Source organism: Manacus vitellinus, unplaced genomic scaffold (assembly GCF_001715985.3).
Source record: "Manacus vitellinus isolate BGI_N305 unplaced genomic scaffold, ASM171598v3 scaffold_22_pilon, whole genome shotgun sequence".
NCBI lineage: Eukaryota > Metazoa > Chordata > Aves > Passeriformes > Pipridae > Manacus > Manacus vitellinus.
In genome coordinates this window covers 4,896,337-4,908,381 of record NW_021939632.1, presented here as the reverse complement: position 1 = coordinate 4,908,381, position 12,045 = coordinate 4,896,337, and the positions used below count along the sequence as shown (strand labels likewise).

The following is a 12,045-nucleotide window of genomic DNA, read 5'->3' as shown; positions in this document are numbered from 1 at the left end:
ACCCCGGGTTCTTCATTCCACCAGCTGATCCTATAAATCTGAGAAGTTCCCAGCATGATGAAATCATCATGCTTCATTGACAACAAAGTACATGCTCGTTTTCTTTAATAAGCAATTAAATACATTAATTATTCAACACAATTCCAATTTTATTAAAATAATGGATTATTCTCAACTCCTCTTTTGACCTGGACAGGAAGAGCCAGAATGAAAAGGTCTCTCAGCTGTAGATGGTGACACTATCCACTGACAGGTGATGCAGTTCAGAAAAGGAGGACCAGCCTAGATGGTTTCTGTGTTTATTTCCTGGAGCTGGGAGGCATTTACTGACAGTGAACAAGGAACACTTCACACATGCATCCACTGCCTCCTCTGAAAATACATGCAATAATTGCCTTGGAAAACATAATATTCCAAAAGGATATTCCAAGCCCCTAAAATGAAGAACTGTGCATAGAAATGGCATGTACTGTAACATGTAGTATCCATTCCACAGCATTCAATTTGCCCAAGTGATTTCTACCTTCTGTTACATAAAAAGCTGCCAGTTAACTCGCACCTTGACGCTGTAAATATCAATACAAAACCAAGGTCTATAAAATTCAGATACCGACAATCTCAGACTTCCTAAATTTAGTCTACTACATTGACACTGTAGTAAGGATTTCAACACAACAGGTACAGTGAATGGAGAGAAAAAGGGAAAGAAAAATGATGCAGCTTTTGCAAAGATGGCTAACAAAAATCACCTCCTCTGAAAGCTAAGATAAAAAGCACAGGCTCCTTACGTATCAAAAATAAATGCAATATATGTCTCTATCCTGCAAATTATTCTTCACAGGTGAATAGATACAGATGTCCTCTGCCTTTCCATTTCACCTAATCTCCTCCAGCCTCACTGACTACCACAGAATTCCTCCGTTACAGAAATGCAGTTAAAATATTAAAATGCAGGGGAAAACACTGATTCTCCATCTGGCACATTCTTGGAACTGTGGTTCCAATTCAAAAGTACTCATAACCAATTTAAATAATCTTCCCAACTAATTTTGCAAAAGGCAACAGCTAGGAAATTAAAGTCTCAGTGATCACTCAAAAACATCACAGACCAGGAAGGGTTTCTGAAAATACCTGTCCTTCACCTCTCACAACCTGTTCCATTCCCTTATATATGCACACATCCTCTTCCTTCACCCCATCAAACAGATCATTTATCATATTTTATAGAACTTAAACTAAGCTTGATGCCCCCAGGCTATAGATGCTTCCAGGCTGTTTTTTTTAAAGTTCCACTTTTACTGCAAGATTGCTTCAGTCTCGTCACACCATTAAAAAGAAACAGAACAGTCAAATATTCAGACACTAACAAATAAACACATCCATCCCAGTGGCACATTCATTAACACCTACCTTTGCCCGTAGTCATTCTCTGCAGTGCCGACGAGATCCTGGGGAAGGGCACTGTGCTCCGGGAGCAGCCCCACAGTGCATGTCTCTCAGCAACTTAACCAGCAGCAAACTCGCCACCCTCCTACACCACTTCGCTGTGTGACCTAGCAGGCGATTGCCACCTCTCCTCCAAAATAAAAGCCTGCTCAGCATTCAGTTGAGCTCTATGTGTCCTCCTGTGCCTGCTTGCTCACATCCCTCCCTTCTACATTTCAGAGTTTAAGATCCAAGAGGCAGCAATATACTTATTTACAAAGCTGCTAGAAAGGGAGCAGAGCTCATCTTGTCCATTTATACTTTCCACAAGGATGTACTCTCAGTTAATGGTGCTCACTCAAATATCAGACATTACTGCTCTCTCAGGTCCCACACAGGTGAAGGGGTATTTACTTGTTTTTTTATGCCATAAGAATGCTGACTCAATGAAATGAATTTTCTTTTTCTTGAAAACTGAAAACCATATTCAGAGAACAAGCCATAATGGAATTTAAATTGCACAAGGAGGAAAGAATGCAGAAAAGCACAATGCAGCATTTAGTGGTTTGAAATCCCTCTGTGTTACCACAGACAGTTGTCCCTCCTTCCAGTCTGCAACTCTGCTGCTTGGATGTGTGTTGACAAACACAATATCCCACCCCCAGATGCATGGCAATACTTGGCAAATGTGGGTGATTTTCCTTCATATAATAAATATCAAAATAGCATTCAATTACTCAACTTTATTACTAGCAAAACACAGGAATCTAAAATAGTTCTAGTTTCCATCTAACTGACTCCAAGTTCTCAACTGCCTAAACAGAATTCACTTAGCAAATAGCATATTTATCTAATACATTATCTCAAATATAGATGTAGTTCTACTGAAAAGTAGCACTGCTCCTTCTTCATACGTTTTCAGTAACTGAAATTATCACATCTTCTATTTTAGCACTATTTTAATTAACTTGCTCACTCTTAGAACACACATTGATACAGTCAGCTACCAAAACTGCATCCTCCTCTCACCTTACTCTGTGCAAGCATCCACAGGGGAGAGATCTCAACTCTAGAATTCTGACTATAAGATCTCCTGCTTTGATTCCCTTGCAGCCCAAGACCACTACCACCTCCACTGTCCCTAAATCTTGCTCTCCCAAGTCAAAATTCATCACCAATAAGAAAGTTCGATCCCCTCCCTTCCCACAGGCACACCACTGCAGTATCCCTGCACACATAAATATAGAAGTATCTCCCAAAACTGTGTGACCTATATAAAAAAAAGGTTTACATCAAAGAACATCATATTAAGATATCACAATGATCAAAAGCATAAAAAACACCCCAAAACATTTTGGCTACTGAAAGCTTTGGTTTGGGTCATTGATTGCTATCAGCCTGTGTCTCTCAGCAGATCATTTATTTTATTATTAATCTGTATTGAAACTTGATTATAAAGCTTTCTGGAGTCGTGGTCTGATCCAAAGTCAACTCAAATCCACAGAAAACCTCTACACTTTATGTTAAGGTCCTTCCAGATAGTACCAAGGAAATTCATGCAGCATGAATTTCTTGGAGTCTGTGTCCAATAGCCTCTCTCTCTGTATCACATCCAACTCAAGATCATCACACAGCACCACATGAAGACAGCAGCTGACTAGCTGGCAATTATTGGCTCTTTCATGCTGAAAATGTATTTGTCCCAGGGGAATAAGGCATCTGCATAATTAGCAAAAGCAGTTACACAGAAAATAATTAGTTTGCTGAAAGCCCAAAGGGGGGAAAACTATAATTTTTGCTTCAAGAGGCTGACTAATTATATGCCAAATAACAAAACAGAGATGCACTGAGAATCATCGAGAAATCCAGCGTGGATTTTAACTTCATATTCTAGCTATAAGGGCTGCTGGTAGCCTAGCAACAAGCAGCATACTTGGGCATGCCAAAACCTCCCTCTGTCTTAATGAAACACCTCAGATTACTCTGCAAACCTGCCCCACCCCACTATGCATTTGATTCTTGTATTACTAAATGATAAAAACAATGCCTAGCCAAAAAAATAATTCAAGATACACTCAAAGAAGGATTCATGGATCACAACACAGAAAAATAAATACAAAACACAAATTGTTTTCAGAGACTTGAAATTCACAATCTGATTAGAGTTCATTTATTACATTTATTCTTTGGATTATGAAAGTGTTCTATTATTTTAAGCACCTTTTCTGGTAGTCTAAGTAAGATTTCTGTTTGTTTGTGTCTTGGGAACCATCAGATAGGAACCCTTTAACAACTTACAGCAACTCCCTTATCTCCAAAACACTCCTGATATACAAACAGTGCTGCTGCAATTGCTTTCTTTTACTTGAATCCTCAGTGAACCAGTAGAGGAAACTGTTATCCCAAACTGTAGTCTCGTCTCAGAGCTAAGAGACCAGTTTTCACCATATTCCACCATTCCAGAAGCGACATTTGCTTTCCCACCTGTCCAGTTCTGTAATAAGACAGGTTGGACAACCCCTTTCAAGTCTCACTGTAATTAGCACAACTTTACTGCTCAGTTATGAGTGACCCTTCAGCCAACACCTTGTTCTTGGCTACCCACCAGAAAAGCACAGACTCATTCTCCCATACAACCACTCTGCCAGACTCAAAGGGTTAACAAAACTAAGAGCTATTTCCACTATTTCCTGGGAAAGTCAAATCTTTTGGATGTGCAATATTTATCATCACCTTCCCTGGTGACTCTGACAACTGCTGAAAGTGTCACCCTTGTTCAAAAGCTGCAGAAGGTGTCAGGGACACAAGAAACCTGACAAACTTAGCTTGTCTTCAGGCCATAATAAACTTGTGACCACGGGTGAAGATAAGCCTCCTTCGCTGGCTTTACACAACCTCACCAAGGTAAACTGAAAGTTGCACAGAGCTGTTGACACATTAGATATGATGAGCATGTGTGCTGTGTTTGTGCTATGCTTGGAGGGCAAGGAAGAAACAAACCAGCCTATGGCACTACAGGAAACTGAACCCTCCCCTCAAACACACACACAAAATATATTAATAAGTAATGGTGTCAAATGAGAACTGCTTTAACTCTGCAACTACAGACTTCTTCATTGTTAGGGAAGATGAAAAGGTTCTGGCAGAGCAATAGGAGATCCTATCCTTTGCTCTCTTTGACCCCTTAACACTCCTCCGCTCTCACCATCTCCTTTTTCCCCAGGCTACTTTTTGGTCTCAATGTCCACACAGAGATTCAATGGAGCAGAGACTCCAAGGATTGCATCCAGCCACAGCACAAGCAAGAACAGAGAGACACCAGAGGATCAGGTTTAGCAGGCTGAGGAAGACAGGAGTACTTGTGTCTGGAAGTACTAAAAGCCTGTCAGTGGAGTCAAGGACATGAGATGGGGATCATACGGTTTCGGGCACTCGATGCACAAAAAAGTTAAATCTTCAAATTCACCAAAACAGTGAAAAAGGGGTATAAAAGAAAAAATAGTTTCCTATGAAGTCTAAAAGTAGAAGTTCTGATACTTGGATGCTTTAGATAAGCAATGTCTTACCACAGATAGCAAGTCTGTCTCATCAAACTCCAAACAACAGCAACATACACAGTACAATGATGCATCAAATTGTTTTTGGTTGTTTTTTTTTTTTTTGAAAGCCCCTTCTGTTTCACTGCCAGCAAAAAATTCTGCCTTGGCCTAGCCAAGTGGAAAGCAGAGAAGCTGAGTCAGCATTAAGCTTGTTTCACTTGGGATTTCAGAGCAATCACCTGGAGGTTGTGAACCTTAAGAAGTTTGATAAGGGATTAAATATTTACTTCCCCCCCTTTTAAACAAGTACAAGGACACTTGTTTCTCAACTGCACTTTTTTACCCCTGTAAGTCTCATCTACCTGTACAGACAAAATTTTCCCACATTATGCAAAGGCATAATTTTAACCCATTCCATTTGAGGAACCTGCACTAGGTCTTCATTGTTCGCAAACATACAAGAGAATATCACATCACATTTCTGAATAATCCAAATTATAACTTCAGGATTTTCAAATAAGTTGATTTTATTATTTCCTGCAGGGATTAAGTTTACTGTATTTAAAAATGGATATGGAAAGAAGAATTGTGCCTAGAAGTGAAAAAGATATTTTTTCCAATTTAAAAGAGCAAAGACCTCTCTGCTCTCTTGGCTTCTGAGAGCATGGTGGGAATGACCAGGGACATCACCTCTCCTGCTCTTGGCCTTGCAGAGGGTGTGAGTTTGATAGGAACCCGCAGTTCTGAACTCAGGTTCTTCATCTCTGCTCTACTCAGCTGTTGGTAGAAGGATGAATTTCCTCACCAAGAATTCTCTCAAAAATCTATTCCTAAACAAGGAGTGATACCTATTAAGATTACTTCCTAACTCATAAGCTTATCAATACAAAAAACAGTAATAAACACTTGTTACTAAAGTAAGAGAATTACTAGCAAAAATTGCAAAAAACACCAGAAGAGATTAGAAGTAATTCTACTCACCACCTGAACTCTGGATCATGTTTCCAGATTTTTGGACCTCATCGAATTTTGTAAAAATTACATTCAACCTGTTTGAAAGTTAAAGGAATGCACAATGAACAACTGAATTTAATTTTTAGGAATATTAGAATCATAGAATCACTAAGGCTGGAAGAGACCTCTAAGATCATCGAGTCCAACCTTTAACCCAGCACCATCGTGTTCACTTCTAAACCATGTCCTGAAGTGCCACATCCACATAGCTTTTGAACACTTCCAGGGATGGTGATTCCACCACTTCCCTGGGCAGCTATCTTCTAACATCTCAAGATATTATCAGACAAATTTGGCTTCATTCAGTTCATTGGGAGCACAGTCGAAAATGTCAGTGTGGAAAGAAATTATTTTAAAATTAAAAAAAAAAGTCAACATGCAACTGATTAGAAAAACTAAGAAGCAACTGATATTACAGAGGTGTAAGAGATATAAATGGAAATATTACATTACTGAAGATGTGACATGGCTAATTGTAAATGCATTTCCAGTTCATCACCACTTTGCCTATCTTAACTATCTGCAGAAATACCACAAGACACACCCCTAAAAAACAACTTCACACAACATTTGTCTTTGGCTCTGACACTTTTCCATTTATGTGACAGGCCTGGTGGAGCAGAAGATCCCTATCACCTCTCATTATCCCTTCCAAGACAGTTTATTACTTTGAGCCACATTATGGAAGCAGATGTTTTCACTGGAGAACAAGAGGCAACAGTGCTGCCTCCATCTGCATGCACCCCACCTCCAAAATCACCTCTTCTCCCCTCCCTCTGTGCCCTGACAAGCCGCCATCTCCTCCAGCCTCAGGTCTAACCATGCTCCACCCTGCGCACTGGAGGTAAGATGCAGAGCAGCTTTCTTAGTTGAAATGGCAGAGCAGAGGGACATGGCTTTGGTTTTGGTGTAGGGTTGGCTGGGTTTTGTTTGGTTTTTTTATGGACTCTTTTTTGGTGGGTTTTTTGGTTTTGTTTATTTTGGGGGGTTTTTTAATAAAACCTTAAAACTGATTATTTTGACTGGGTTTTTTTGCATAAACACAGGCTACTTTTAAGCATCCTCTCTATACATGCAGAACATATAGGAAAAATCTTAAGTAATTTAATCATAAATAAGTTAACTAAACACCTGTAATAATTTTAGTGGTTTTCCAGATGTGGTGACATACTTGGGCAAGGGTACAGGATCCACATTAAGTGAAACCTGAGTGTTTCTGAGATGAAGAAATATCAAACCCTGATCCCAGGAAAAGGTTCAATCACGCAGCTCCCAAAGCCTTCTAAAGGCAGGAAGAAAGGTAATAAAAAGAAGGCAAAAACCAGTGAAGACTTAAGGACGTTCTCAACTTACCGAGATTGTGGTAATCCTTTTTTACTGAGATCAGCCCTTACACGTTCACCAACATGTCTGTAAATTTCCACAAGGCTGTTTATTGCTGCATCTCGAACCTGAACGTGAGAGATGAGAGAAATCAATCATCTTTACAATTTAAATAACTAAATCCCTGTCCTACCTTGGAGAACTAAATTTGCATATTTCTCAGTAACAACAGTTGCCACTATACATGTTACCACAGGGTTCATGAAGGGGAGCTTCCAACCCTGCATTTCACATATTAGCAGTATCAGCAGGTCTAATTTAATTGAAAAGGCAGTGAAGGCATAAGATGAAAGGTTTCATACACTGAGAGCCTGGTTGCCTTTGCCAAACTCCACCCACTGTGTGCAATAGGTACATTTACTGAATCAAAAAAGGAGAGAGACACGAACAGACCTTGTATTACTTGGACATTATAAAACAAACTGAATTTTAAATCTGTTTTACAAACTTATGTTTCTATGTTGATAACAAAACATGGAGAAAGGGAGAAGTAATCAGTCACCTGAGTCACCATTAATTTTGCATGTTTTCCAAACTGATTTGCAAGAAACTGCTGAGCACATCCTTCCCGCCAGACAACAGAAGAGACATAAATCTGATTAAAGTGTCACCTTTCTATACTTAACCCCTTTCCTCCACCACACACAGCAGGCAGAGAAGGTAAACTACCTGCTCTGCCTGCAGAAACACCTACAAAGTTGTGCAATTCTGCTTCTCAGAAGATGGTCTGGTAGCTACCCACACACCTGCACACCTTGTGACTAGACATGGAATATCTTGTGGACACAAGTTAGAATTGCCTATAGGTGAGATTCAAAGGGCAAGCACATGTGCCCTGCTTCCTAGTCAAAAAAACCCTAAACACTTGACTCAATCTCAATTTTATTTTTGAGAAAATAATCAGAGTTTAAATACTGTTGTCACACCAGATGCACACTGGGTTATGCAACTGCATTAGTTAAAAACAACAAAAGCACTCTTTCTGAAAAGAGCTGTAATGGAACAGCTCCCACATCCACAACAAAGGACATGACCTGGATGTGTTTCTCTGTCCTCTCTCTCCAAGAGAGGGCAGCAGTGACCGGGCAGCAGGTCTCCCAGCGCTCAGAAGGCACCAGCAGCGCAGCAGCCCTACGGGAGGCCGGGACCAGCCCCTGCGCCCGGACAGGCGCTGTTCCACCTGGAGCCACTTTGACAGCAACTGGTGTCTGATCAGTTCAGGCATGTGCTTTCTAGGGACAAGGAACGAGATCCAGCAGAAAGGGAGAGATCAGATCCATTATTTACCCCTGCAGCTGTGCCAGGTACAAGGAAGAGGCAGTTCTGAGGGAAATCACCAACTTCCCAGTTCATTCAACAGCTCATCAATGGCAGGATCAAGGCATCTGGCTGTTCAACACATCCAAGCCCTAAACCCAGTATCCCCTTGAAGGGTAACAGCTTGCTTAGTCTCAGCTCAGAACCTGAGGGCCCTGAATATTACACTTCCTCAGAAACTTCTCGGAGTAATGGGTTTCTCCTCCTGCACTGGCACAAGGAGCAAGGGAAGGCTGTTTCACACTCAGTCCTCCTCTTCAGCAAGGGGTGTCCCTGACAGCCAGGGGAATATGGTCAACTCCCCAGAGCCAAGGAAAACCAATTCCCCAGTTTGACAGCCCACACCTCCTTTCAACTGAACACCCGCTCCAGACCTGGATCCCATTATGTGTCACTCATGCTGGCAGGGGAACCAACAGGGCTATTGAAAAATGCTTCCCCATCCTGCTTCCCCATCCCCCTTTTCTCACTAACTTCACATACTTCCATCTAATTTTAGGTAGGACAAAAGGCGTATAGAAGGAACAAATTTTATTCAGCTTGTATTTTTATTTGGGTTGCACTGCTGATTTAAGGTCTCTACATCACTTGTCTTCACTCCCTGTTGAGAACTCTCCTGCACAGTTTCTGGCAGCACACATGGCCAGGCTGTCCGACTGGTCCCATTTGCCCTCCCCGCCAAGACTGGTTGTTCTCTGAAGGTGAAGGGTGCTGCACCAAGGCCAGAGGGATCCTCGCAGCCTCCCCTGTATTCAAGGCTGTAAGGCACAGGAGTTGCTTTCCCACAAAGGCTTCCTGCTCTGTTCATCTCGCCTGCAGATTCATGTTGTTCTGTTGAACTCTTGGAGTAATTGATATGCTGGTTTGGACATACTTTAAATCATACCTCTTCAAAAGCAGCAAAGGGCTCTTCACGTACAGCATTGTTCAGAGCTCACCACCAGCACAATGAGCTGATTTACCAGCCAGAACACATTGCCCAGAACACATTACCCACAAGGCAATCAGCACAACCTTTAGACATGACTCACAGCAAAAGCTTACCTGGCTGTTTGGATCTCCAAGTAAGTTACATATATGTGGCACTATCTTACTCAGTGTTAAACTCTGAGCTCCAGATCTGGGAATGAAGAACAAAAGAGCACCACTGTGAATCACAGAGCAGGCTTGTGTACACAACACCGGCTTGCAGAAGGTTCTGACTTACGCATTGAGTGTTGCAATAAGGCAGAGGCAAATCCCTTCTCTTGTCCGAAAATTCTTGTGTTTGAATCCTCCCAGCATCCTGTCCCACACGTACTGTGGAAAACAGAAGAGAGAATGAGACAGGAAAAACAGACAGTGGGGGAAGAAACAGATTCTCTCTTCCAGCAGACATACACCATGCCATCTCTGGAGCTTAAATATAAGATTTAGGCCCATCCGAGAACAACAGGACAAGAAGTAGCGAGACACTTTTAGCTCTGACTAATTCTTTGTTCTGTGTTGACTTCACAGTAACTCCCCACTACCTAAAACAATATTCATATTTACAGAAAGCAAGTACCTTCCAAAGACCCAGAACAACAACTCTGACATCTACCCAACACATCCCATTCCTGGGAAATCCACCGACACTCACACTCCCATGTGTATGCTGTCACACAACAGCATTCTCAAGTGAAGCAAATATCTCATAACAAGGCGCAGGGAGATGAAGCCATTTCAGACAGAGCCACAGGCGAAAACCCTCTGATGGGAAAAGTTTTCCTTTTTACACAGCCAGTCAGTCACGCTGTAGAGGCTGTCGAACATACCTGAGGGTTAGCAGCTTGTTCCATGATTTTCAGCAGCAAGGTCTGATCCTGCTCCCTCACAGAGTCCTTAGAATCTCCCAGCCTATCAAGTAAACTTGGCAGAACTGAGGAAAGAAAATAGAAACATCCAAATCCCTCAGGAAAAAACTGACACAGTGGCACAGCCTCTCTGCTCTCCCCCCACCCAATGGAGGAACCGGACCTGCTGCCCTTCACTTGAGCCTGAAACCACCCAGAGCCTCCCGAGTGCTCTCCTGGGGAGAAACCAAGCTTTGTGTACAGCAGCCAGAGGGGATGCCAGCAGAGCACTGGGGACATTCACACACACACCCTCACCTGTGCCAATCTGGGCCTTGAAGCGATCTTGTAAGCGGGACACTAGTGCAGAAATGATGTCAATGCCCAGGAGAACCACCTGCAGGGACAGGACAGATGGTGCTTTAGTGTGCATTACAGCTGTAATTGCTGCTCAATGCTAAATTCATACATATACATGCCCAGTGTACACAAATCATATACATAACCCTGCAGTATTTGCTGTAATTAACATTTGTAATTAATTGCAATTATTACAATTATAGTTAGAAAACACTGTGCACTAAGAGCTGCTTAATTATTCACCGGCAGAAATTAAACCCAACGCTTTTATAACATAACTGAAACCCAGGGAAAGACACCTTGTTTGAGAGAAGCTTCAGGACAGGCTGCAGATCAGAAAACCCACTCTGATTAACTACATTTACTAGCCACAAAAAGATACATTACATACTTAATACACTGTGTAGCCTGTATATGAAACACATGAGGATGCCTTATAGACCTTGATCGTGCGGTATGAGACATTTCCCTCTAAGTTCCCGGAGAAGCACTGAGGTTAGTCATGCCTGGAAGTGTTAGGTACAGCCAGGATTCTGAGGTGGTGCCACCGGGGCTGTCCCAGCACAGCTCAGCTCCCTGTACATACACCTAAGTGTACATACATACACATATACATACATGTCTATGCTGTCTGTACATACATACAAATGTGCACATATACACATTTTTTTATTTTTAGATTTTAAATTTTATTTTAAACTTTTTGCTGAGTTGGAAGGGACCCATCAGGATCATCGAGTCCAACTCCTGGCCCTGCACAGGACACCCCAAGAATCACACCATGTGCCTGACAGTGTCCAAACGCTTCCTGAACTCCTGTCAGGCTTGGTGCTGTGACCACTTCCCGAGGGAGCCTGTTCCCCTGCCCAAGCACCCTGCTGGTGCTTTTCCTGATATCTAATCTAAACCTCCAAATATATAAGCCAATCTACACTCCCTGTACATACACACAAGTGTGTGTGCAATCGCACACGTACATATCCACACTCTCTGCACATCCCCAGGCCGTGTGCAGGCACAGGGAGCACGGGCACACCCGCACCGCACAGATAATGCCCATTATCCACACGCACATATCCACACTCTCTGCACATCCCCAGGCCGTGTGCAGGCACAGGGAGCACGGGCACACCCGCACCGCACAGATAATGCCCATTATCCACACGCACATATCCACACTCTCTGCACATCCC

General features: G+C 42.3%; 1 protein-coding gene across 14 annotated transcripts in view; it reads right to left on the bottom strand.

Moving 5' to 3' along the window:
- The window catches only part of CLASP1 (cytoplasmic linker associated protein 1), a 162,348-nt gene that overhangs the window by 115,328 nt on the left and 34,975 nt on the right, over window positions 1-12,045 (bottom strand). For all 14 annotated transcript variants that reach the window (XM_008922930.3, XM_018072562.2, XM_018072563.2 and 11 more), the window contains exons 2-7: window positions 10,811-10,889; window positions 10,475-10,578; window positions 9,886-9,977; window positions 9,723-9,798; window positions 7,332-7,429; window positions 5,946-6,013 (exon numbers count right to left, since the gene is read on the bottom strand). In XM_008922930.3, the coding sequence (XP_008921178.2) occupies window positions 5,946-6,013; window positions 7,332-7,429; window positions 9,723-9,798; window positions 9,886-9,977; window positions 10,475-10,578; window positions 10,811-10,889 (517 nt within the window). The remainder of the gene's footprint in view (window positions 1-5,945; window positions 6,014-7,331; window positions 7,430-9,722; window positions 9,799-9,885; window positions 9,978-10,474; window positions 10,579-10,810; window positions 10,890-12,045) is intronic.